The 27,826-nt window shown below is 37.1% G+C and overlaps 3 protein-coding genes and 1 long non-coding RNA gene across 9 annotated transcripts in view; 3 read left to right on the top strand and 1 right to left on the bottom strand.

Moving 5' to 3' along the window:
- The window catches only part of LOC108273742 (uncharacterized), a 33,159-nt gene extending 24,593 nt beyond the window's left edge, over positions 1 to 8,566 (bottom strand). For both annotated transcript variants that reach the window (XR_008397654.1, XR_001814363.2), the window contains exons 1-2: positions 8,435 to 8,566; positions 4,151 to 4,429 (exon numbers count right to left, since the gene is read on the bottom strand). This is a non-coding gene — a long non-coding RNA (uncharacterized LOC108273742). The remainder of the gene's footprint in view (positions 1 to 4,150; positions 4,430 to 8,434) is intronic.
- hoxb8b (homeobox B8b) lies at positions 2,022 to 4,375 on the top strand. Its single transcript, XM_017483205.3, has 2 exons — positions 2,022 to 3,799; positions 4,068 to 4,375. The coding sequence occupies exons 1-2, from the start codon at positions 3,388 to 3,390 to the stop codon at positions 4,373 to 4,375; spliced, it is 720 nt and encodes a 239-aa protein (XP_017338694.1). The 5' UTR covers positions 2,022 to 3,387.
- hoxb1b (homeobox B1b) lies at positions 8,517 to 27,612 on the top strand. 5 transcript variants are annotated; one of them, XM_017483198.3, is made up of 6 exons: positions 8,529 to 8,650; positions 19,712 to 19,831; positions 21,917 to 21,969; positions 23,529 to 23,960; positions 26,239 to 26,583; positions 26,718 to 27,612. In XM_017483198.3, the coding sequence occupies exons 4-6, from the start codon at positions 23,597 to 23,599 to the stop codon at positions 27,050 to 27,052; spliced, it is 1,044 nt and encodes a 347-aa protein (XP_017338687.2). In that variant the 5' UTR covers positions 8,529 to 8,650; positions 19,712 to 19,831; positions 21,917 to 21,969; positions 23,529 to 23,596; the 3' UTR covers positions 27,053 to 27,612. The 5 variants fall into 5 exon arrangements, with proteins under 5 accessions (XP_047015347.1, XP_017338687.2, XP_017338690.1 ...); XM_017483201.3 differs by lacking the exons at positions 26,239 to 26,583; positions 26,718 to 27,612 and adding an exon at positions 24,333 to 25,990; XM_017483203.3 differs by lacking the exons at positions 26,239 to 26,583; positions 26,718 to 27,612 and adding an exon at positions 24,336 to 25,990.
- hoxb6b (homeobox B6b) lies at positions 10,010 to 13,148 on the top strand. The gene is made up of 2 exons (XM_017483206.3): positions 10,010 to 12,002; positions 12,414 to 13,148. Exons 1-2 carry the CDS (start codon positions 11,579 to 11,581, stop codon positions 12,665 to 12,667), a joined length of 678 nt encoding a protein of 225 aa, XP_017338695.1. The 5' UTR covers positions 10,010 to 11,578; the 3' UTR covers positions 12,668 to 13,148.
- Positions 27,613 to 27,826: the final 214 nt, after the last annotated feature.

Consider the following 27,826-nt stretch of genomic DNA (forward strand, 5'->3'; position numbering starts at 1 on the left):
GTTAGTTCACTGCATGCTTAACCATCAGTAGCAAGATTTTATCGTAAACTATACACGTAGCCTACAGATTTAATGTGGTACAGCGAACTATGAAATATTTCGTTTTAGGGTATGCTGCAGAACAATAGTTTTCCTTAATTCATACCAGAAATTAGATTACATATGAGAAGACCACGCGTTGCTTATGAACCTACCTATCGTTGAGTTAATTCCTATTTTATTGATAAATGATTTGAAGCACTACCGACACGTCTTTTTTAATTTGGTGAAAATGAAAATAATAATATTGTGCACCCACCGTGCACGGAAGGGCACACCCGTAAAATCATCCCAAAAGCCCAGTGCCAAAACATGAGTGTATATCTACAAATGGGTTTTAGATTTCCCCGTGGTGCCATGTACAGATCCTTCAGACCCACACTTCATGCCCCTCTGCTGAGCGTGTAGCCTAAGCCCTTTTCATCATCTTTTTGAATTGTGATTGTCTGACTAAAAGTGGACAGTATGATGTAGGCTACTGAAATAGGGCTATATCAAGATTTCTTTAGGATTAAAATATTAACGAACCAAATTTAAAATACATTAATTAGATGATGATGATAATGATAATAATAATAATAATAATAATAATAATAATAATAATAATAATAATGTTAACGAAATTATCATATTAGGCCATATTTTTCATACTAACAAACCCAAAATCCCGTAGGCCACGTATCTACGTATCAAATACACTATACACATATTTTGGAAACCTCTATTTAGAGATAAATTAATAATAATAATAATCATAATGATGATGATGATAATAATAATAATAATAATAATAATAATAATAATAATAATAATAATAATATAAAGAATAAGTCTATATACATAAAACAACCAAACAAGCAAATCTCTTTTGATACTTGTTTAGCTATAAGACAGCTTTTCAAATATGCTTCCTATAGCCTACAACACTAAATAATCGTTCTAAAAGTGCACACGTACAAGAGTTTCTCTAAATCGGTTTGCTCACTTGTAGCAAAACAGTAAGATATAAATAAATAAGTAATATTTAGCACATTTAAAGATTTACTGTTATTTTAAAATACGTGGATAATCTAGAATATTATCTGGTTATTTGGTGCTGAAAATGTATCACGTGCGTGTGTGTGCGAATTTCCAGCTGTTATATGTGACAATCACTTTTGTTGCATTTCATAGTAAATTGGTGTCTTTAAAGATCAGTTACTATTTAACCTTTTTAAGTTCAAACTAAAATTAGCAGTTAATTCTAATGATTATTATTATTAATAATAATAATAATAATAATAATAATAATAATAATAATAATAATAATAATAATAATAATAATAATAATAATTAACACATTTGCAGGGAAAAGACAGAGAGAGCTTAGATTCTTTTACTGAATGTCATACATTAGATGAAATCATGGACAGCAGGGAGCATTCAAAATCCATTCAAATAAATGGCTACATGAGAAATTGATCTAAAGATGCCGTCTACCCTTTCAGCAGACTAAAAAAAAACACATTTGAAAACTTTTTTTTACTCGCTGACCGCATCAGAAGGAGAGGCCGAGCGAGTAATTCACCTTACTGACACTGTCAGAATAAACACAGTTTAGTAAAAGATTGCAGCCTAGTGACTGAGAAAGAGCACAGGCTGTGAAACCTATTTTCCTGTCAGAATAGAATCAGGTGGAAATGTGGAGTCGGTAGCCTAAAGACATTATTACCTATTCCCAGGTCAGCTATTGATGAAATTAGCTGGTTTAGGAGAGACTTAAAATTTCAGCTTCCAGTCTCGATAATAACCTGGAACCACTAAAGATGATACAAGAACAAACTAGATTTAAAAAAAATATTGGCACTAGAAACACTTTTTTGGCAACCTCTTTCACAAGTGCTGGCTATACCCAAAAACGAAACAGAAAAAAACGGAGCAAAAATGGAATACAAACGGGAGCAAAATACCAGTTAACAGACGGTACATCGACAGATGGCATGGAGTTGTGTCAAGGCGTTTGATCACTGTTGCGTGGATCTAAAATATATACTACCTGCTTCCTACTTTATAACCATTAAATGGTCGTGGTTGGGATACAGACCCACTTTTCTTTCTTTCTTCTGAAACACGGAAAAAATCCAAATGAATACGAGAATAATGTACAAAATATGTCGAAAAGCTTCGTAATCCATAGTGAACTCGTGAGTTTCCTTTCGCCCTATTGAATGCACTACCAGTTCTCATCGCATAGCGGCAGCGTTGATCTAAATTCATGTTCAGAGATAAACCAGCTTTCCTGAGGAAAATTTATTCAATTGATTATTTAAAGACAACAAATGAACATCAAATTAGATCTAATTTTCTTCTTTGTATAACAGTACAGCACAACAGTAACTCACTCCATATGTCACGTGAAAAGCACTAAATTTTATGCTAACTGGGACTGTTATTTCGTTGTTGGGATAGTGGTAGTTGTTCAGCTCTTTTGTTTACCAAACAGCGTAATAACCAATAACTGAGCAAAATTGTGCATATGATGAGCTTAATACCAAACATAGGGATATCGTAATTTATTAGTTCTATTAGTGAACAGAATATATAATGACATAATCTGTGTCGGCAAACCTAACCATGATTGGTTTAAAACCATTCTGGTTTTAAAGGTTTCCTGATGAAACCTGTCTTGGTTGAAACTGAAGTTCGTATGATCAGTGTTTTCAATGTAGGCTTCAAGGGTCTGAAAGCCTACATGAAAGTTTACATCAATAGGCCCTTATGTCACGATTGTATCTGTTACTTGCATGGAGTAAAATTGCAACTTCATGACTAGCCTCAATATTTTATCTCTTTAAGCCAGACGAGAGCATATCTATGGACTAAAAACGCTTTTGTGGATAGACTATGAATTTTGTATGTGTCGTATGAGCCTTCGCCACTAAAATCGTTTTCCAGCAGTGTCATCCCTCCCTCTACCTCCCCTCTGCCCACACATCACCAACTCCTTCTCTCCTTTTCCATTTTCTCCCTGTTCACTCTGCTAACATCAGCGCGCTGTTGTCTGTTTGGAAATGACTGGGCCAATGAAAAAGGAGTCAGTGAGACTGAAAATGCTAAATTTTTTTGCAGAGCTCTGCAGGAGGGAAGAAAACCACTATTTTATGAAACCGCATCACTAAAAATGCTATTTGATTACACTCGCGGGGAAATTTGTTCAGAAGCGGCTGCGTGAATATTTACAGTATAGTAGTCAACATTTGCGCATAAATGTAAGCAAGACTGTATGGCTTAAGACATTCCGAAACCAGGGCTGGTTTAACCTAATTTTTCATAGAGCTATTACAAGAAAGTTGATGAAAAGAAGAAAAAATGAGTTCATATTTCGTTAATTCTCTCTTTAGCAAATTCAAAGGAAGCGACGCCCTGCGTCCAAACTACTACGAGTGTTCTGGGTACACACAGGAGCTTGCAGGCAGACCGTCTGTGTTGTACGGACACAGCACAGGATCTACATTTCAACACACAGCCCAGCTTCCGGAGTTTTATCACCACGGAGCCTCTACGTTCTCCCACGCACCGTACCAGCACAGCCAATATCACGGCGAGACAGCAGCAAACCTTTTTGCACAGGAAACCTTACAGAGACAGACTTTTTTCGGCACACAAGATACGGATTTAGCCCAATTTGGAGACTACAGTGTAAAAGCAAGCTACATCAGTGATGATTTGGAGAGCGCAGAAACGTGCCCAACACAGCTTTTTCCATGGATGCGACCACAAGGTGAGCTGATACCGCTGGAAACCCCCATTCTCTTTTGACAGCACTTTAGAACAGTTGTAGGCCTGCTTATTACCCCCAATTAGACCTTTTATGACAGGCGAATTAGGCAATAACACCCATCTGGACAGAGCGTCCGCTTTCCCACATTTTGGTACGCAAAGCAAAGAAATAAGAGGTCACAGTGAACATGTTTGAGATATTTTAGTATATTTTAGTTCAGATCTAGTCTTATAGCCTACTTCATTGTGTGCTTTCTTTTATTCTATAGCTACCGGCCGAAGGCGCGGCAGACAGACGTACAGCCGCTACCAGACGCTCGAGCTGGAGAAGGAGTTCCTGTTTAATCCGTACCTGAACCGCAAGCGGCGCGTGGAGGTGTCGCGAGCGCTCTGCCTGACCGAGCGCCAGGTGAAGATCTGGTTTCAGAACCGGCGAATGAAGTGGAAGAAAGAGAACAACAAGGACAAGTTCCCGAGCAGCAGGGCTGAGCAGGAGCAGATTGAGAGGCAGAGATGTGAATGCGTCGATGATTCAGGAAAACGTACGTCAGAAGTGGCGGACTCCGAGGACGCGTAACTCCGTGAATTACAGATCGAGCTCCGATTAGCTTCGTAACATTTCTGTTGTCAGCTGAAATGATATAAGAATGTGATGTAAGCACTTGATCTCTTATTAAGCCTTGTCTAACAAAACGAGGTACACCTTTATAAATGCCAATAATAGTATTATAATAAAAATAAATAAATAAATAATAATAATAATAATAATAATAATAATAATAATAATTTTGTTATTAATAATAGATTAATTAAATTGTGGATATATGCCTATTTCATTCATCGTTCTTACCTCAGAAGTGCCAAGCGTTGATAGTTGGCAGTTGTGTGTGTGTGTGTGTGTGTGTGTGTGTGTGTGTGTGTGTGTGTGTGTGTGTGTGTGTGTGTGTGTGTGTTTGTGTGTGTGTTCGCTCTCTGTGGTATGGGGAAGTAAGCCCATGTCTTACTACAGCTACCATGATCTCAGTTCCGTCTATTATGTCGATTGTTATTATTAAGATTGTTCAAGAACTGCGCTGATACCCGTTCAACTACTGCACGACTTTTACTTCAAATTAACACTTCAATTTAATTTATATTAATTTATATTAATTGTAGCTATTTTATTGAATATAATCAGGGGATACATGAGTGCAGTTACTGCAGTACTATAGGCTACCTAATATGCACTTGTGATTACTGACTGATGAGAATAATGATTAATCAGGCTTATCATATGTCATAAACACTACCTATAAGTAACTCAGTTCAGTGGATCAGTCCATTACAAGGCAAACGCAATGCGTGACCTAGTTTAAATATTTCATACCATGCTGGATATTGTCCTACATATAAATATATGCGAGAACATTTGATTGTTGTTTTATTGTCTTTTTTATTGTTTGTGGTTGGAGTTGTTTGAGTAAAAAAGTACAATAAAGATCCCTTTATGTTCATTGTTACCATTTTTGTAATAGCTTGCTCGTTTCCGGATGTAATAAAAAAAGTGTTTAAAATGTATATATAAATTCCCTTTATTACTATCTCTCTCTCTCTCTCTCTCTCTCTCTCTCTCTCTCTCTCTCTCTCTCTCTCTCTCTCTCTCTCTCTCTCTGTGTGTGTGTGTGTGTGTGTGTGTGTGTGTATATATATATATATATATATATATATATATATATATATATATATATATATATATATATATATATATATATATAAATAAAAACAATTATATTAATCTTTACAGAGTTACTGGTCCATTACAACTTGCAACTTTTGAGTTATTGTTTAGGCCCACAGTTTAGCTTCTCGGTTGAAATAAAACTGGTAATTACTGGAAACAGCTAAGGTGTGAAAGCGATGAAAACGCAAACTATTCATTTAAATATTAAACCTTAGTCATTATGGATTATTATGTGGTATGAAAACTGTTAATGACTTTTATTTATTAATTGTTACAGTTCCAACTCTACCCATAGGTTTTACACTTTTAAACATTATATTTAAATCGACAGCTTTTAGTCCTTATCCTTATCCCAAGCGATTTACACATGTGCCTATGTGCCTTTAGTCTATTTCAAAATATATCCTCATGCTAGTACACATACAGTAGAACAGGGTCTAAGAACACAATGAAGCCAAAATCCTAAAACTTAAACTTAAACCCTAATTTGATCCTATTTTCTTTAAGAGCGTTTTTGCGGGACATTCTAACAGACAATAGGAAGGATTTAACTTCCTTTAAGTGCAAAGCTCAAGTGTTCTAGTAAACTTTCGGCTTATATGCAAGGCTGCGAGAGAACAGTGTAGATACAGAAACACAAACACAACAAAAACATAACAGACAAAAGCCTGCTTAAAATAGTTTCATTTGAATGTATTTATCTGCATATCTACAACGGATGCGAGAAGCAACATTAGTTTAATCTCAGTTTGTCCACTAAGAAATACAAGTAGCTATCACAAACACCCAAAACAAAACACGAGCATTACGTGGGAAAGTTGATATTTTGTCGTCACAATAATTAAATTTATTTATAATTCACTTAATATATGATATGTAATTATGTTCATATAACAATGACAGCAACATCATCATCATCAACATCATCATCATCATCATCATCATCATCATCATCAACAACAACAACAACAACAACAATTCATTATTATTGCTGTTGGTTTATAGAAAAGTTTTATTATTATATTTGAATGAGAAAGCAAACCTCAACATAAATATAATCGTATAAAAAGGTTAACCTCTAAACTATATAACATGCTTTCTAAAATGCCCTGCAAACATTTAATTTGACTGAAATTTAATAAGCGCTATAACATTTAAAAATATTACAAAATCTGTTACACGGATACTCCTTTCTGAATAAATAAGCCTTTGTATATGAAATACTTTTGTCGAAAACCAGCGAAAGTTTACTGGAAGGTTGTGTCTTACTTTTGTGGTTCAACTATTAACTATATATATATATATATATATATATATATATATATATATATATATATATATATATATATATATATATATATATATATATATATATATATTACAAATGCTCGATTAACGGTCATCGTGGTGAGCTCGGTGACGTTTATGTCTAAATAAAAGTTTATGTTCATGTCTCTCTTTATATATAGAATCCTAACCCAAAATGATGCATTAATGAAACAGAAACGTAACATTGCCATTGTTATTTGGAAATACTGTAAATGAGATTTTTCATAATGTAAGCAGGACATAATGTGTGTAAGAAAATTTACTTTTAAATGTGGATTTTATTTGAATAATTAATAGACTATATAATTATTTACCAAACCAAATAACACTGAAAACGAACCCAATTTTAGGAAAAATGTTACATTTTCGATAACTAAAAAAAAAGATCACAAAGAATGGCGTATGTTTTTCTGAAGCTATAAGATATTCGAAGCCTGATTTAATATCTGTCTACACTTCGCCTTCCTCATCGTGCTCTGTAGTCAACTCATCATGTGTTTGAATTAGGATATGGAAACCAGCCAAATTGCACTTGTTAAAATTGTATTGCGTATTATTTGCTATTTCCCTATATGCAATCATGTACAATCAGAGTTGGAATGTTCGAGAGCATTCTTTACTACCGCTGTGATACTACAAGCGCTCTCAAATATTCATTAAAAATAGTTAATTAATAAGTTACCAATCTGCCTTACTTTTACCCCATTCACTACCCTGCACTTTGCGACAGAAAGGATATTGCCTATTTTTGGGAGGCTCTTAGATAAACCATAGGCCGCTTTTGGGTTATACTGCTTTATTGCCCCAATAAATGTCGGAAATAGTCTAAGTGTTTATTCTTACAGGAAGTCATTGTTTCCGCCTGGCATGTTTAGAGCTATAAAAGGTTTACACTTTCCGTTTGTCTATTCTCTTTCTGTAGGAGCCTGCACATTCTTTCAAAAACGCACCAACGAAAGGACATAATATTCATCCTTTTGTTTCTGCTGCTTCATTCCAAAACCAATCTAAGCGCAGTTTAAACGGAAATGTCTGAACGTTATACCAGGTTTATTTACAGTTGCATTTAGTTATAATTCTATAGAATAACTATGTAGATTACACATTATAAAATGAATGTGCACAATAGTTCCTGTGGGTTCATTTTGAGACGACTCATTATGCATTATGAATATCTTCTTATAAAAAGGGAACATTTGTGGCAAACTTATTTTAAATTCAATAGTTTTTAAAACCAGTAGTCAATTTTCTTTCTTTTTTAACGAAAAAAGATGGCGGCCACCAAGCTACTGTTGGAGCTAAGCAATAAACTCCCAGTTGTTTATGAAAATTTACAACTTTCTGGTAGAACTTTATGTGTGACTCTGCGATGGGATTGGCCAGACGTGGTCACGTGATCAGCTCCCTGTGAACATGAACTTTTTATGATTTCCCAAGTGGTTATAATGCAGCATTCTTTTGGTCAGGGCGCAGTCAGTAACAGCTCTGTCTTCGTGTTTACGTTTCCCCCCCTTCTTACTATTAGGCTATATATTAGAAATTGTAATTTAATTTAGTGAATTGCGTATAAAGATGGCTGGAGCTTACCAAGACTGTGCCAGTAGCAGCTCGATTCCTTCAGGGAAGTCAGGGAAGAGTGAATGGATCAAAACGCACAAAACGAATATATGTTTGATCTGTCGTGTATTTGGTGTATTTGGCTATCCAACCTTCTTCTCGATTACACGCGGATTAGAAGACTCGAAGAAAAAAAAACTGATCAATTTGGAAAGCACTGCTGCGAGCCGATGATAAACGACAAAGGTAGGACCTACTCCAGTTCTTCCTGCTCGTTGTGATGTTAACCAGTGCATGTGTGTGTTTTATGTAACCCACGAGATGATAGGCCTACTATCTTGTACAGGCATGCTTGTAAGAGAGTGAGATATTTGACTGGAGGTTAACCAGAACAAAACTGCAGTTGAATTGTTAGAATGGGCTTTTAAGCTAAGACTGGAGTCAACGTTGGATTACCCTAAACAGCATGAAGGGCATTGCATGCTTGTAGTTGGATGCATTATGACTTCCAGTTTGCTAAGTAAACGAAGCCACGCAAGGTAATTTAATAGTCTTTCAGGACTATTTGTGTTTATTGACCTCAATGAAGAAGCATCAGACTGAAATACCGCATTAAACTGCGGCTTTATGGCTACTCATCCAAAAACGAATTTCTGAGAAAATTGTGACCTACGTTATATCATTATTTAAAATACAGACTTTCTAAAACCAATCAACCAGCGAAATCAATAGATTAACGTTTGTAACAGCTGAATATGATTGATTACTTAAGACAAAGTGATGTGGTGTGGTGAGCAATCCGTTTGATCAAGGCTACAGTAGCCTCCTGATGGGCGCTGATCTCTGCTGATTGCTGGTGCATTTTCCTGGAATTATTATTGGTCACATTGTTACCCACTTCCTAGTGAAAATGATCTACGTGCATATAGCAATATATAATGGTAATATTGGTTAAAAATATTTTACTGCTTATTCACGATGAAGGGGTTTGCTGCAACTGTGGCAGTGTATCTCAGGATGCAGATATTCTTTCAGTTGACCGTCAGAGGATATTACTCCTTCTTTAGCTTACTGGCGTTTTGAGTTTATAATTAGGCACGAAATTATATATATAAATATAAAAAAGTAATATTATGTTTGCCATTATGAAGCCTTCACTGACTGGCTGTTATTTTTTTCTGTACCTCCTAATGAAGCTTATTATTAATATTTTATGTCTTCGATTCTTTTTTGTTAAGACAATGCTAAAACAACAAAATATAGTGTTTTACTGTAATGGCGCAATTACCTAATTTTCTGCTCTGTGATGCCATCTAGTGACGAGAGAATTGTGTGAATTTGCCCATGCTGAATTGTTCTGTGATTTAATTTGTCATGTCCATTTAAATAATATAAATATAAACATGTACACACACACACACACACACACACACACACACACACACACACACACACACACGTGTGTGTGTGTGTGTGTGTATATATATATATATATATATATATATATATATATATATATATATATATATATATGTATATGTATATATATATATGTATTTGTGTGTGTGTGTGTGTGTGTGTGTGTGTGTGTGTGTATAGATGCATGTATGTGTGTGTGTGTGTGTGTGTGTGAGTGTATGCTGCTGTTATAATAGTTTGACCTTGAGTAGTACATACTTGCTTGGAAAACACGTCTGAGCGGTGTTATATACTGAGTTTGCTTATTGCATTGACCAGAAGTCTATTTTTAAAATTAAATCACTTGCAAACAAAGCTTCGATAGTTTGGAACAGCATAGCCCATTAACAAATTTTAGGCAATGAACTATTAGAAAAAAAACCTCATGCTATTTTGGATGGTTAAGGGATTCTTAAAACCTACCTGGAGCCTTTTTAAACGATAACCCTTTGTCTTGGGGTTCTGTGTATTTTTAGATGGCTAAAAATACGGTTTTTAGATGGACAAACCAAAGAGAGACAAACTGAAAAAGCATTTAGGGTTATAGTTCAACATTTTTTAAATGGTGTACGTTTGATGAAAACAATGGGGCCTACGCCTGTTTTGTAGGTTGTTGTTAAAATGTGGTTTCGGTTTTATCACGGGTTACGCACTGTGATTTTTGATACAATTTTCATACTTTCGATAATAAATTAAGATTATTCGTTTGACAAAAATAAAGTTATATTAATACTGATGTGCTTAAGATGCCACATCTGATGTCAGATCGGCCCAAACAAACATTTTGTTGCTATTGTTTTTATATATATCTGGCAATTTATAGGTAAAATCTTTTCTACAATTCAAATTACAAGATTCTTATGTAGGAATAAAATTGTATATCGCAAAACTGGTTTAACTTCGACCATAGATTTTTAGTAATGCTCCTTAAATAGATTAGGCTATCGAATTCCAATGCCCGTTGTACTGAACCGTCACTGATGTGTGTTTACTTTTTGAAGCTCTTCCTTCTGTAAAGGTTTTAATTATTTGAATTGACTTTTAACTAGAGAAAAGTACAATCACGATGTTATGCTCATCATTTTTTTGTGAGGTTCTTGAAGAAATTTAGGACTCTTCGTGAGTTCATTTAAGAAATAATAACCCTTTGTTTTCGTGAAAGCAAACATTCGTCATTCGCTTTAGGAAGTAATATTTGTGAAGCAAGGCAATGTAAACAAAAAAGGCAGGACATTTGCTGACATTTAGTATACAAAGATGTACTATGTTATATTTCTAACGAACATTGAAAACATGGTATTTTTTTCGCCCGTCGAGAGGATTATTGGAACCCAGCCACCGTAACCCCCCCCCCCCCCCCCATCCCATCCCACCCCATTAACCTTTTTTTCAAAATATTTTTTATTTTGAGCGGCACTTGCATCACTGCAATAGGAATTACCTATGTTTATATATGGGAATTAGAAGGGATTTTATATGCACTGGGGATTCCATCCAGTGCAACATGAGTCCCCCTCCCTTAATGCTCTTATATTGGCTGAGATGCTCAGGATTGGTCAGACAGTGATCAGCTGGTGCGTTTCCCTACTCGCTCACATTGGCACCTCGCCACCCCCCTTCGGCTAAAACCAAACCTCACATAAAGTAATGGCAAAACACACTTGGACTATAAAACACAACAAATCATAACACTCGCACAATAACATTGGCCACCCAATGAGTTCCTACTTCGTCAACTCAACTTTTCCCGTGTCTCTTGGCGGGGGACAGGATTCTTTTCTGAATCAGTTACCGTTATATTCTTCTGGATATACCGAGACTTTGAGACATTATCCAAGCGCCACGTTCGGAGCGAGCAATGTCCAGGAAAAAGTGTACTCCAATTCGTACTACCAGCAAGCTAGCGGAGTGTTCGGGAGAAGCGGCTCAGGCGCTGCTTGCGATTACGCTGCGTCCAGCATATACAGAGAGACGGAGCGCTCACCGTGTCCTCTCGGAGGCTTGGAGGAGACGCTGGCTCTCACACAGGGGCATAGCAAGACGGAGGGCTCCGAGCACACTTCAGACACTTATTCTTACAGCGAAAACAAGCCCTGTGCCCCTGTTTACCCGTGGATGCAGAGGATGAACTCGTGTAGCGGTAAGTCTCGTCTGCGTCTACATCTTGCTAACATAGTGTATTGTAGGGTTTCGTGGTAAAATACATGTGTATTTTCCATGGACAAATGTACTAGTCTACAGACTGTCACTTTGAAATTGTTCCCATGTGCATCTATAGGTATCCTAAACTTTGCCCTTTCAAAAAAAATTCTAAATAATCGGTTCATTCTTGTGTTAGTGACAGAGGCATCTAATTTTCAGATTGATGTCTTTCCATACTTAATATAGTTCATTTTCATGAAATAAATAGTAGTAGTAGTAGTAGTAGTAGTAGTAGTAGTAGTAGTAATAATAATAATAATAATAATAATAATAATAATGGAATTTATTTCATTTATCTCATCTGACTCTCTGTATTAACCCATTCCGTGTTTTCCTCCCTTTTTGACAGGCATTCCTGGCACCACTGGCCGCAGGGGTCGTCAGACATACACTCGATTTCAGACTCTTGAGTTGGAAAAAGAGTTCCATTTTAATAGATATTTGACGAGAAGGCGCAGGATTGAAATTTCGCATGCTCTCTGTCTAACAGAGAGACAGATAAAGATCTGGTTCCAGAATCGGAGAATGAAGTGGAAGAAGGAGAATAAAGTAATGAACTCTGAAAAGACCAGCGAAGAGGAGGATGGTGGAAAGACTGGATAGACGATTTCGATATGCACTGTGTTGTAAATAATAAACAGGTCCAATATTTTTACCCACAATACGTAGGCTATAGTATTTTCATGTAGATGTACGAATTTATCCAACAAAACGATTATCTATTTAATGCTTTGTTAAAGTGCAAAAGCTAGAAACCCTCTCAGGGTTGTAAAACATGCATCTTTCTAATTTCTGTAATTTTCGCCCCATTGTGTACTATTTTCCGCCATTAGACCAATTTTATTGCCTGGCATAAAATGAATGGCTGAATTTTCACTCTTGCTTCCACAACCTAGAACGGGTTTATAGTGAAGGCTAAGGATGACAGGTTTTACTGCGGCCATGTTGGACATTCGTGTATTTAAACGTTCTCGTGTGTAATTTATTTTGTTTGTTACGTTTGTGTATGTGGATGCACTGAAAAAATAGTGAACTTTGTTAGCAATGCCATTTTGTCAATAAAACATGCTTAACCACGACTGTTTACTTGTGTGTGCTGAAATGTCAAAACCAATGGTATTATTAGGATAAAATACAACAAGTCTTCCAAGTATTTCAGATGTATGATACAGAAGACACGAATCTCTAACGTAGAATAGACGCGAGAGCGTCACTTTAAACCGTGGTTTGGTTGCATTGAAATCAGTACAATTTACGTAACTCGATTAATTTGTAATACTTGAGCAGTGTGTATCATCCTTTAAAAAAATAATTTTGTCATTGGACATTTGCAGAATATGAGTGAAATATGAGAGGCCACGGCTGCACTTCCGTCAGAAGTTTTCTATGTATTGTAAATACCTTAGTGGGCACGTTCAGTTTCTTACAGATAAAGGAAAAAATACAATAACGATTTTTTTTTTTAGAATTGTATTGATACGTTGCAAAGAATGTGCTTTCAAATATTTGTGAAGTGGCGTGCCACTGAGATCTGAAAAAGACGTGCAGGTGTTTGGGCATTTTGCAGTTCTCCCGGTAGGTGACGCCCTCTGCTAAGATGGGATGCAGTGCGCAGCGGGGAGGCACCATTGAGTTGAATCTAACGATCATCATTTCGTCATCATTTGTAACCACAGAGCATGAATTACCTCTTGAAGTCATCAGAGAGAATTTACGACTGGTCAACAAAGGCACGTGATGCCCTAACGCGCTCCCATATTTGGCCACATACTTGGCAAAAACGAAGTACAGTGCATTGCTATAATTCATTTTTACATCATAAATTGGGCTGCGCAGGATTTTAACGACCGAGATCTGCTCATCGAGACCGTTTTTAAAGAATATCCAAATGAGCTCCTATTTTCTAAACTCGTTCTCAGGGCGCTATCCGAATGGGTCCGACTATCAGTTGCTAAATTATGGGACTAACGGCGCAGTGAACGGTTCTTACCGGGACTCTACGGGCATGCATTCCGGCTCTTTCGGTTACACCTACAATGGGATCGACCTTAGTGTAAATCGCTCTAACAACAATGCCCACTTCGGTACGGTTGGGGATAACGGCCGTGCTTTCCAGAACCCGGGCACGGACACCCGGTACCGTCAAACGAGCTGCTCGCTTGCTTCTCCAGATGCCCTTCCCTGCACCAACAGCGACAGTCTCAACCTAAAAGGCACCTCTGGCTCATCTGACCAGACCACGACCGGGGGCAACAGTGCACTCATCACCAACAGCAGCAATCTCAGCAGCAACAACACACACTTTGCAGAAACGGACGAAGCAAATGTCTCTTCGGAGCCGGAGGAAGGCGCGCAAGCTAACCATGCCACTCCACGCACGCAGAAACAAGAGCCCGCGGCACCTTCCACTACAACACCCGGGGACGGCCAAACGCCACAAATCTTTCCATGGATGCGGAAACTTCACATTAGCCACGGTATAAACATTTCTATTGCTTTGAATTATAGATGGTTTAATGTTACTGAATGAATGTCATCTTGTTTCCAAAGTTGGCAAAACAGAAGCCATAAGATGTAGTCAATAAAAATAACCCATGCAAAATGTTTAATATAAATGAATTAGATAATATATCGTATTATAGTTACACATAAACAGTTCCTCTATATTTCGTTTTTCCCTGTACATTTACAGGCTATGTAGAAGGTTAGATAGAACAAATAGACTAATATTTGCAACTGGGATGAGAGCGTAAAAAATCATAACATGCATGGAACAGGTTATTGGTTCGAGACAACCTACGAAGTGGTAAAAACAGAACTGGAAAACGACTTAGAGTTCTTTTAAGATGTTATGTTCCATAATCTTATTGATGCTAGTGTAGGTGCGAGTGTAGTGTAGTGTTTCTGGAGTGTAGCACTCTCGATCTTTTGTTGCTATTATAACTAAAGGGTATTTTCTTTTTTGTCCTTGTCCGTGCCATAGATATGACTGGACCTGATGGGAAACGGGCTCGAACTGCCTACACACGCTATCAGACGCTAGAGCTGGAGAAAGAGTTCCATTTCAATAGGTATCTGACCCGGAGGAGGAGGATAGAGATAGCCCACGCTCTCTGCCTCACCGAGAGGCAAATAAAAATATGGTTCCAGAATAGGAGGATGAAATGGAAAAAGGACAACAAGCTGAAAAGTATGAGTCTTGCTACGGGAGGAAGCGCCTTTCAAAACTGATTGAATTGGTTGAGAATCTTCAACTACTGTTATAGCACTGCACCTTTCTGCTTGTCATTATCAGGCGTCATTTCTCTGTGTGACTGGTGTAACACGAATTGTCAACCGTTGAGTATTGTTCTATACCATATGCCATAGGGTTACAGTTAACAGCCGCCGTAAATTAAGTGTAAATGCTACGTATCAAGTTTATACTTTCGTGGAAGAAAGCATGTTCCATGTAAGCTCTTTGTGCGCAACTTTAAACATGTAAAAGGAATATTGTACAGTATCAACGCGAACTACCTATATCATCTAGTCAAAAAAAAAAACTTTGTTGTATTCTTATGAACTTGTATAGGGACGTCAATGTAGACTGTTTTCCAGTTTTGCAGGACATTTATGCTTGTGCCGCGTTTATTACGTTCTTGGATAGGATTGTTACATTGCGAAAAGAAATCCTCTATATTCGCACTTAGGCTACATTTGTGTACTTTATGTTGCATTTAAACATTTCTGGACAGGATTTTGTGTCCATGACGAGTGAAATATGTTTGATGTACAGTTGTGACCAATATTTTATTTGTACAATGTGAGTGGTGAATGTTCCGTGTTTAAAAAAAAAGCTTAAGAAAATGTTTTAACGTTGATATGCTGGGAATTTTTTGCCAGCCGGCATTTTTTTCTATTTGTGTCTCGATTAAAAATGGTTGATGAATCTAATTTGAAAAATAAAAATTCTTTTAGTCTCAAGATGCTTTAGTGTCTCTTTGTACATCATTGCACTTTTGGGACCAGTTACCTTAACAGTGGGTCACCACTCTCGTTCAATTCAAACACTCATAGTTTACAGTTATTATCGTATTAATATAATCTTCGTAATCTATGTAGGCCTACCAATGGCTAAAGCAGACTAGGCTAAAATCACAAGCTTTTATGTGTGAGTTATAACCTTGACATGGAACCATATGGCGCAGTATTTCGTTCGATTCCGAGTCGTTTAATCTTACACACTTTCGCACATATTGCCATATCATTGGCATATTATAATGATCAAAATAGATATCACACCTAACATGATTTTTTACAGCATGTGTCCAATAATTACTGAACCTGTGAACTTACCTCTTAAATGGTCAAATCAGTGGAAGTATGGGTCTTAGGAGTAATTTATATATTGTATTAGTTATTACATCAGAAATACAGCCTCGACTTCCCTAAGTGATTTAATTTCGCCAAGTCCAGTCTGTAACATAGACAGGTCCTTCTCTGTATTGCTAAACAAGTCACGTGAGGTCCATAAAGTTACTTTTATGGTTTTGGGGGTTGACAATGTGCAACATAATTCACATTCTTGAATGAAAGTGACGGTTTCACTGCTTCAGCGGGATTCTAAAGGTTGTGGACGGTGTGTGATATGCTCTTAGTCAGTTACCTTCAACCATTCAAAATGTCATACACTCACATGGCTACTCACTGTTATTTTTCTGTTGGATTGGGGCAAGACGTTTCAGAGTAAGTTTCCCTCCATTCATTAATTGTCAGTTTGCAAGGAGTTGGGTGTTTTAGATATTAATTAAGGGGGAATAGCAAAGATATTTTGATTAACATTCTGTCATAAGATTCTTTGTGAGGCTATGCAAGTTTTACTTTAGTGCTGCGGATATCATTTGTATCATATATGTGAGTATATATATTTGTGTGTGTGTGTGTGTGTGTGTGTGTGTGCGTGTGTGTGTGTGTGTGTGTGTGTGTGTGTGTGTGTGTGTGCACATTATTTATGTCAACATTTGCCACCCTCATCTTTGTAAATAAACTATCCATATACGTTGAAGAAATATGAATGCACGTTTCACCAGGTATTAAATTCCTTTATCCTAACTCGTTAGTTTTCTCTACAAAAAACCAAAACGTAAACGACCGTGTAAGCAAAACAGAATTAAATACTCAAAATAGAATTAATAAGGCACGAACAAAACTTATTTTTATTTATTTGCCCATTGTTATTTCGACAATGTGGAAGAGGATAAATGCAATCGTTTTGCTGTATTTTTTGCGAAATTTGATCAAACTGAATGGATTGAATACATGATGTAACTGTGCCAAATTTCTCCCGATAAACACGGTTGCGTGATTCATAACTATTAAAGTCTCATTGTACTCCTATAATGTGTTTTGCATATTGATAGGGGTAATCTGTGCGCTGTTCTCATCAATTATTCATGGGGAAGGGATCACTGCGAGGTCATGAGACTAGTGCTGAACACAGAGACACACACAGTGCCAAGCTGCCATTACAACAAATGCAGGCTTAGGATATATAGGCTTCCATCACATATATTGAAGTTCGTTAGAAACCTTTGAATTCTTGTCATATTGTCCATATTCATATTTACTTCATGGGCCAAAAATAAAATAATTTTTAATCGAAACATTCAATGAATTATCGTATACTGTCGGATCACTGTCTATACGTAAAATTATCTGATGTCCATAAATAACTTATTGTTTTATATTTCATGCAAAACCTATTAAATATTGCAAAAAAAGTCCAAACTAAATCAGTGCCAGTCTGGTTTAGACGCTGCCCATGACTGATGTAACGCTTCTGCATGACCAGCAGAGCTCGCCTTACTCCGAGGTCCTAGTCACTCTGTCCTTCTTTCACTCAAACACCGTCAATTTTGTTGCAGAAAATCCTATTTATATAAACCCAGGCAATACCAACAGGTCCGGCCATCCTAGACAAGGAGACTGTAACTTAATATAACTTACACATATGAACTGTAAGTTCATAGTAGTAAGGAGCTGGTAAAAACAATACCAACAACACTGGCTCTATGTTTTTTGTATATCAAAAAGCATGCATAGTATTTAAGATGTAAAAGTGCAGTTAGACTTAAAACGCTGGCGAGTATTTTTCTTCAAAATGCTCCTATACCAACAAATGAATCTAAGCCACACTGCTCTGCGCAAGTTAATGGCCGTTGAGTTCATCTTGAGGTCACCTAGCGACTGCAAGATGTTCATCCACCTCACAACAAATACACCTACTAGAATACGTAAACTCTTTCTGCAGTAAAGTTAAGGCAAGCTGAAAAAAATATACAAATATTATAACGTGACAATTTTAAGCTTTTGTACAACCATAATTATGCCTTAAATTTAAACTGAATAGATTTGAATCGTTTCTTTGCTACCTAAAATCTACCCTTACCCATAACCTTATGCTTTTTGTAGGCTATAGAGAGTTACCACAGAAAATAAAACATATAAAAGGGTGAGGATATAGCATGTCTGAATGCAGCTGATCAATAACGTTTCGCTTGATTATCTTTATTTTTTCCTCAATCGATTATAATAAGTCCAAAAGGATCTCTAGTTTCTCCAAAGCCACTCCGTGTGCATCTCCTTTGAAATGAGCAAGAAACAGTGTATCAAAGCTGAATACGTCCACTCTAAAGATAAAACTGGGAAAATAAATTGCGCGGATAATATGCTCAACACAATACATTTGAACAAAAATAGTGAATCGGGACAGTAACCTGATACTGATCATTGTGGCCAGATTATCTGATATTTTTGTAGCACATTGATTATACAGTTATATCTATCGTGAAAACTTTTGTAGCTATTACTATCCTATTATAATCCGTGGGAAGAACACACTCCTTGGCCATACAGCCCAGCAATATAACTGAAGCTTATTTCCTTTGTCACCAACTCGTCACAGATTTATACCTCTCGATTAGCATTAACTGATTTTGTCTTGCATACCAGTCAAATGGATGGTGATATCTGTCATCTATATATACCCTGTAGATCCGAATTTGTGTGAAAAGATCTTTATTCGCAAATTCGTGTCTTGGGGAATATGTAGTTGATGAAAGCTCAGCATCGAACTGGAAGACTGACTATATTCTGGATTCTTCTGGTTATTTTTTTCTTGTTTATTCAAACGTTTCGCTGAATTTGTTGGAGGACACGTTTGAAATCCAGCGAAATGCAAATGCAAGCCAAATGTAATTTTATTCTTTTCTAAGGAGCCATTGTGAAACTTGCTGGGCTGGTAATGCATTTTTTTCATATATATTGACAAGATAAGATACGGGCCTTGCTGACCAAACAGCCAATAACCAACCTAAAATAGGCATAATAGAGAAGATGCTGCTCTATCTAAGACTTGGCCCTTTAGTATTCTAGGTTGCCCTTCTATTTAGATTTTAGTGTTGCTTACTTCTGTTGTCTTCTTTAAATTTTACCTGCACGTTTTGGTTCACTAGGGATAGGATGTTTTAACCTAGCTGAGTATATATATATATATATATATATATATATATATATATATATATATATATATATATATATATATATATATATATATATAAAATTCTGAAATTAATATTCAGGTCAAAGTTCTCGCTTTTTTCTTTTCAGGTGACAACAAATGTGTGCCTGAAAAACAGGTGTGAGAGTGTTTGCACCGAATACAAATTTTTGTCATCACGAGTCCCCCCTCTGATAAAAAGGATAAAAGCGAAAAATGTTGCAGCGCAGGTACGTAATTGAATTTTCCCATGCATGTATGCAAACAGTCTATTTAAAAATATATAATATATTAGACCTCTAGGAAATCCGTCGCTGTATATATAACTTTTATAACGGCTATTTTGGGTTTGCCCACTTAGCAAGAGAGAGGTGTATGTCGAACTGCATGTTCTAATAAGATATAGACTATAAAATGCTGGTGCAGTTGATAGCTTTAAAAGCAGAAAAGACATGAATACATTTAAAGGAATCACATGTTTAACACGTGATTTTGGAGAGTAGCGGACAGTTTCTCGGTTGTCACTGAGGGAAATTCTGAGAAACCCCCATTACATTCCAGGGGAAAAAATACACAGGTCAGGTGACCTGCATGTTATTTGTATAGGACGCTAGCATGAATAACCTTGAACGTGAACTTAATCAACAGGATAACTGCATCTGACATCACAAATCTGTATCTGAAATAACCTAATAATAATAATTGTTAGGCTTACCTGTCAACATTGACAGGTTATGCATGAAAGCAATGCAGTTTAATTTCTTACTATCCATGATATACCTAAAGATAGAAAGCTCAGATACAAACCCAGCATAACGTCCTTTTTTCATTCCACTCTGCAAGATCACAAACAAAAAAGAAAAAAAAGAAAACAGAAACAACAAGAGGAAAGTTGATGGAGATAATAGAGAAAAATAGAGATATAAAATGGTGCAGATAGGAATAGTCAAGGGGAGACTGTAGAATTCTGATGTCCAGTGGCCCATGTCACTACTAGTGTACAATGACCAGTATGATTTAAGGGACCACCAGTAGACCAGTACTGGAGGAAACTAATAAAACTCTTTAAACGTGAGGAGTGGGTTTTAGATAGACAGTGGCATCCAGTAGGCTAAGGGCTAACTGATGGACAGTGGATGATGTGAATTTTGAATATTTTGATATGCAAGTGAGAAGGGGATTGCAGTACCCAAACTATACCGTTATGATTGCATTGGTTAGATATTAACCCATCTGCTCAAGGAGTGTGGGTGCAAGAGAACAGAACACATCAGATTTACTTGAGGGATCAAAGGCCTCCTGTCTAATAAGGAATTGATCTGAAGACCTCCACTATAGAGGGCAATTACAGCAGACTCTCGACATAGACAATTTAGACAGGTTTAACACTTTAACATCATGTTGACTGATTTTTTCAGGGTCACAATTTTGTTCTACTAAAATTACATTTTTATTTGAAAGACGTATAATCACTTAACACTGACATCTCCGTTTGCTGTCATTTTGTAATACAGTAAAATTACTCAATTATACCACTAGAAATTGCTTGAAGGGGCTTGTTATTATAACATCAAGTTGTGGTATTAAAACCTTGAACAGGCAGGTCCCAAGATTATAAATCTCTTATCAATATAAATGCAATGATAATGCAGAAAATGTGATAGCCCTATTCTTTCATTTGAAAACACAGATTAACTGCTAATTAAAATAAACAAAACATGTTTCTAAAATATGGAATGTGGAGACAAAGAGATCAGATAATGTCATACAGCTGGTATTAGTGTAAACAAAAGGGGCATTGCCTTGTCAAAATATTTGCTTGTGTTGATTAAAGAAGAGGGTTTGGTAGCTTTTTTATTTTGTCCAGTTCGTCGATAGTGCTTTAGAACAGCCTCCTAATCTTGCTTAATTTTTGTTTGATTCGCAGTTCAATTTATATCGATTGCTTACTCTGAGACACAGCACTATTTGCCTGGGTCAGCTCTTGTGCTGAGGTTATTTGCTCCCCTCTCGGCTGTTTGGCTATCTAACGATCTGCTATTTCCAGCCTATGCTTTAGGGTGTGGAGTTGAAAGTAGCCGACATGAGCGACAACGCATTTCTACATTTCTACCGTCTTGTGCTCTTCAATAGGCATACAAGTTTAGTGTGTTTCCATAATATGTATCTAGGTTGCGTACTCATGTTAATTTCCATTCATTCAATACGTTACAGTCTTGTTCCTACAAATATTTTTTTTATGTAAAAAAGAGACATTGTTTGATGAATATTTTGAATGGATGATGTGATTAACGATTTCTTTCTCTATTTTTTAGGTACCATATCTCTCTGAGGTTCTCCTCAAGGTTTCCGGCGGATGAGTTGGCTGGTGAGTAGGCGAAGAGATTGTTATATTGAATTGATTTAACTAAGATGTATAAATTGGTTGTTGCTATAAGAGTTTTCCCATTCCAGTTATCCCAGATGGGACAGAAGAGATTGGGAAATTAAACCATTGTCAAATTAAAACGTTGTATCCTTATATGGCAAGGTTCAAGGAACAGGCAGTTAGATAATGAAGTTTACAATAACAAAGGTCCGTCCATCATTCTTTTTTTATTCGACAGCACATAGACTTCGCTAATATTTAATAATCGTTCTGATCAAGCAAAAAAAAAAAGAAGGAAAAAAAGGATGATGCTAAACAGTGCCTGATTGTGTGGATTCAGAACAAACCTACAGGCGCGCAATAAGCGAGCTGCACTGATATAGACTCAGTCAGTTTGTGAATGGCGGATATGTCCGTGTGATTTATCGCCATATTACTTGAGCTCGGGTTCACGACGAGTTCAGCAGCCTTTGTTCCTCCTTCAGTGTAGTCGCTCTCGCGTTTCTTTTCCCCATTTGTCACATTACGACCGATTCTGCACTACTTCTGTCACCATTAACGCAACTGAGAATATACCTAGGCCTATGTCTGTAGCCTATAAAAGCGTTATTTTTGTTGAACATCGATTTTTAAATAGCTAACTGTGAATTCTGCTTGTCCAATCATCTTATTTGTTGTGATTGCTTTTGCGATTTTAAATAAAGCCGTTTGTTCCTATTGTCGTGATAAATATTTTTCGTTATTATCTTGAACATGATTTATATTTATTTTGAGTTTGAGGTCACATCTTTACCGTGTCTACAGTGTAATTATTTTTATTTTCATACTAAATACGTTTCTATTTTTATTCTTGATGTTAGACGTGTTACTTAAGTACACTGTGTAGTTGAGCGTCTGCATTAATTAATTAATGAAAATTTATTGTAGATTAAGGCATCAGTCTACAATATTCAGGAATTCAACAGATTTTAAATTACATTATCAATTAAACCTGATTTTCCTTTAGTATCTAGGCTATTATTATTAATATTTATTGATTTAAAACGTGATTTTCTATTTCGATTTAAATTTAGCTATTGATTTGACAGAAGTTTTGTTTAATAAGCTATAAAATATACCCAATGTTTGTAAACTGCAGTTCTTGTCAATGAAAACATGCCCGCTGATTATTGTTATACGGTTTTAAATTAGGGAGGCTGTTCATGATTTATGCATACTTGTCACGTGTACCTGAAGTCCTTGTTGGCTTTTTGACTCGTAAATCATATTTTATCAGTTCCAGCTTGACCAGGAATTATGATGTTTCGATTGTGAAATAAGATAATTAATTTATTCATTCTATTATTTGTTCATTTATTTATTTTCAAAAAGCACATGGTATTTTTATCATCATCACATTACTGGTCTTTATTTCGTTTGTAGAATATTTTTTAAAATACTGTAGGCTACTTAGTACGCTATTTGCAACAAAAATGTCTATATCCATGTCATGTGCTTGTTCAGTCGTGAGATGGATTTTTGTGACTTCATTCATACTATGCCTTGTTGCGACCTTTTAGGTCTCCCACCAAGAAGCCTCTGTAACGAATCTGTCACGTGACGCAAGTTTAGCCAGAAGGTCTACACAATGCAGAACAAGACGGACAACATCAACACCTCATTATTGGGCAGTGACTCGTTTAAGAGTGACGACACATTTGGATACAGTGATACGACACAAGTTTCACTCTCTGTGGCACTGCGGGAAAACGACCAAGAGATGAATGCTTGCTCATTGCCGAAGGCTGCCATGGATGACTCTCGGCACTGCACTACAAGTGAACTTTATCGAAACTATACAGAATCACCCCTCCTATCCCCTACAGGAGAACCTCACAGCTCCTCAATCAGGGACCTTACTATTGACGGCAAGCTGTTCTTCCCCTGGATGACAGAGTCTATAAAAAAAATCAAGCAGAAAAATCCCAGCTCCTGCGATGCATCCATCGGTGGTGGGTACATTCGGTTTGTTGTAGTAGGCTATACTGTAAATGGAAATCAACGAAGGCTACAAAACGTATCATTATCATTATAACAATCACAGCGAGACACCGCATACCTTCAAATGATCGCCATACATTCAATACGCCTGAGTGAAATAATTAGCTAATTCTAAAGCATGTTAATGGCTGGATCAGGGATATTGGGTGCAGGACATGGCTCTCAGAATTGGATTTCAGGGCTCTTTCCTTGGACTTTTCACACTTACAAAAATAACAAAAAGGCATACGGATAAGGAATTATTGGTGATTGAAATGTCTGTATATGTAGTTATTTTTTCTTTTGATTGCAGTTAATGCTTTCTTACTTCGTTTCCTCTGCAGCAGAGAGCCGCCCGGATGGCTCAGGTGGCTGTAAAAGGACGCGCACGTCGTACACCAGCAATCAGTTGCTGGAGCTGGAGAAAGAGTTCCACTTTAATCACTATCTAGGCAAACTGCGGCGCCTCGAGATGGCCAACCTACTGAAGCTTAGCGAAAGACAGATCAAAATATGGTTTCAGAACCGCAGGATGAGGCATAAAAAAGACTCAAAGTTGAAAGAAACCGTCTCGCCCCATCCTTCGAATGCGCGTCTTCCGACGTCCTTGCAAATGGACATTAGTGCTTCACTTAAATCACCTACAGAGAATTACATGAATCCCCTGTCCGTTAGCAATGCTCGAAATAATGCATGCTGTATGAGCCAGGTTTTCAGAAATTCCGAGGGTCATTGGTCTAACGCGCAAAAGCACAGACCTACAAATGACCAATACTTTAGAAGGCTAAATGATAGAACTGGTTTCACCTTTAGTAGCCAAGGCTGTTTCTGTAATACTGAGGGTAATTGTGAGGATTATCTAGCATTCTCCGAGCCCCAAACGCCCAGGCTTAGTCATAGGTCTCATAATATGGCTGGTCAGCAAAGAGCAAGTCTAAATCACAGAGCATGGCCCCTAACTTACCCAAGTGAACAATGAAAGCAATCAACCATCCGAACCCACACTTTATTTGCAAAAACAGACCGGTTGGCTGTTCTTTAATATCACTTCTAACATTCACATAAAACAAGGTTTTGTGTAACAGTAGGTATGCCAGCTCTAATAGTGTAATGACCCTTCGTGTAATGCAGGATGGTATTAAAAATATTTAAAAATTGCAAATATGTAAATATAGTTTTCAAAATAATTTCTCCCATTAGCTAGACTATTTACTTGGGGTGAGCCCGTGTGGTGTTAATATACGTAATTTTGAATATTTTTACGACCTACATGCAATAAAAACGAATGTGTTAATTTCCAGTTTGTTCACCCTTAGTGTTTTCGTTTAGTCATCTGGGAACTATATTTACTGTTAAAAAAAAAATACAATCATCTAATTGAGCACACATTGCATCTTGGATCTTTAAATACTTTCCTTGTCTTGCCATTCAAAATGATGTTGGTGTCTCTTGGTGTCACTTGAAAGATCGATTATCACTCAACAGTCTTTCTCGGTTTTCTTAAAAACAAGAAAATAGGCCTCTATGAGTTAAATGTTTATAATTATGCAGGTTGGAACTCAATGTTCTGTGAAACATTGTTGTCCATAAACAAGAAAACTCTTGACCAGGTTGATTGGCTTTCTATCCATAAATGATATATTGCCTTCTCTGCAATCAAATTCTCTAGAGAAAATATCGTGAAGTCGTAAAACTGTTTTAATTGCTGTAATAAAACAGGCATACCCTGCTAGTGTGTGCGTTTATCTGACTGATGAGAAGGTGCCATTCATGTGTTTGTCATGTAAATACGAGTTCACTTGATGGACACTCGCAACGCCCAAACTACCTCTGTAGATCGCACACTATTGGTAGAGTTTTGGTCACATGATCTGTCAGTCAGTTGATATGTAGCCCGACAGAACTTTTGAGGTTTGACATACTGCTTAGAGGTGGTAGGGCACTAGGGTAACACGACGACTTTTATTGGCCCTCTTTAAACAATTACTGTTGGAGAATCGAAAATGAATTCGTACATAGATTACACTGTTTACAGCCGTGGACCTAACCACTTAAATTCAAAAGTTGGATGTTTCGGCCTGGATCAAGAGTACATTCAAAGTGCTTGTGGGAGCACTAATAGTTGCATTGCTGAGGGGCGGCCAGTTGGAGGGAACTCATTTACACCGGCGCCGCACGAAACTCAAGGCATGAACTATGCGCACCAGGCATCCCAGCCATGCCACATTAATTTGGATCTTGTTACAACAGGCCAGCAAGTAAACTACGGCAAGCAGAGCCGATCTCACCTGGACTACAGCCATCAGGCCATTCTCAATCAGGGAGAACAGCACATGTATTTGCCGTCCCCTGGCTTTTCTGTGCTAAACATCGGAAACAACGGTGGGACAGCATCCGAGTCTAGTTGCAGGCCAGGAGAAATCCCTGTCAGTCAATATCCATCATATCCCTACGGAGAGAAAGAGCAGCAACACCATTACGGCACGTACAGCAAATATTCCGGCCTAATCCATAATGACAGTGATTCAAAGAACAGTCCCAACCAAGCACAAACCTTCGATTGGATGAAAGTTAAAAGGAACCCGCCTAAGACAGGTCAGTTGAACCATGTTTATTCATCCGTATCCCATCTCACAAGATAATGTCATGTCAGAGGAATCTGCTTGTTGAATTTTGAACATGTGGATTTATTGCTGTTGATTAATACGAAATGTTCCCCCTCCTCACAGTTAAGGTCACTGAATACGGAAGCCATGGACAACAAAGTATTATTCGCACAAATTTCACTACGAAGCAGCTCACCGAGCTGGAAAAGGAGTTCCACTTTAACAAATACCTCACAAGGGCGCGGAGAGTCGAGGTGGCCGCTACACTCGAGCTGAACGAGACACAGGTTAAAATCTGGTTTCAGAATCGCAGAATGAAACAGAAGAAACGCGAGAGAGAAGGAACTGTACCGGCCATGAAACGAGCAACAGACTGCGCTACTGGACACAACACAAACAGCTCCACCACCCCATCTCCAGCTGCATCTCCGATCTCAGACTCTTCGAGTGGCAACTGAGGACATAATAATGCCACACACACTGCATATTACAGTTCTAAATAATAAGCCATATTGTACACCACTGTGTCCTCCTATTCAGCGCGGCTTGTGGTGTGAAATTAGAAAATTTTATTAGAAAGTTTTATACCTGCATTGCAAAAGAACTTGCCTGTTTCAACCTTCTGTTGCTGAGGACATCTCCCTAACTTATTTTTCTGTTACAGACCAAATGTAAAAAACAAATCCGGGTTTCGACAATTTTTGTCTCTGTAAGATATTTTTGCTCGGTGATGGTGCATGTTACTGCTATGTAAATGGCCAAAAACTACGTTTATTTTATGTACTACATTTAACTCTTATGTGTAACAGTCGAAATTGGGTGCAATACATTTAACTTTGATGTGTAACAGTCGCAACTCATTGCAACACAACGTGGCTAATTTGAATGATCAGTTTTATAATTTGCACTAGAAATGTACTTTTGGACAAAAACGTCGTGTGTTCACATGTATAGGAGCACAGTATTCGTCTGACATATGAAGTAGTAAAAACTGAATAAAAGTGTTTTATTTTTCTGAAATTCGTGTGTCTATTAGTCAAGTGACAACGCACACTGATTTTGTGTGTTTTTTTTATTTTATATTTAGAAGCTATGAGGGCTATTACGCTCTAATAAAAGATAGTGTCTTTTGTTAAGGGACATGACAATACAATGGGGTTAATTTAAATCAAGGCTACCCCAGTATGTATAGTTTGACAAGAGGAATGTTGCAGTACACCCCAGGTGGCTTC

This window comes from Ictalurus punctatus, chromosome 13, assembly GCF_001660625.3.
Source record: "Ictalurus punctatus breed USDA103 chromosome 13, Coco_2.0, whole genome shotgun sequence".
NCBI classification, from domain to species: domain Eukaryota; kingdom Metazoa; phylum Chordata; class Actinopteri; order Siluriformes; family Ictaluridae; genus Ictalurus; species Ictalurus punctatus.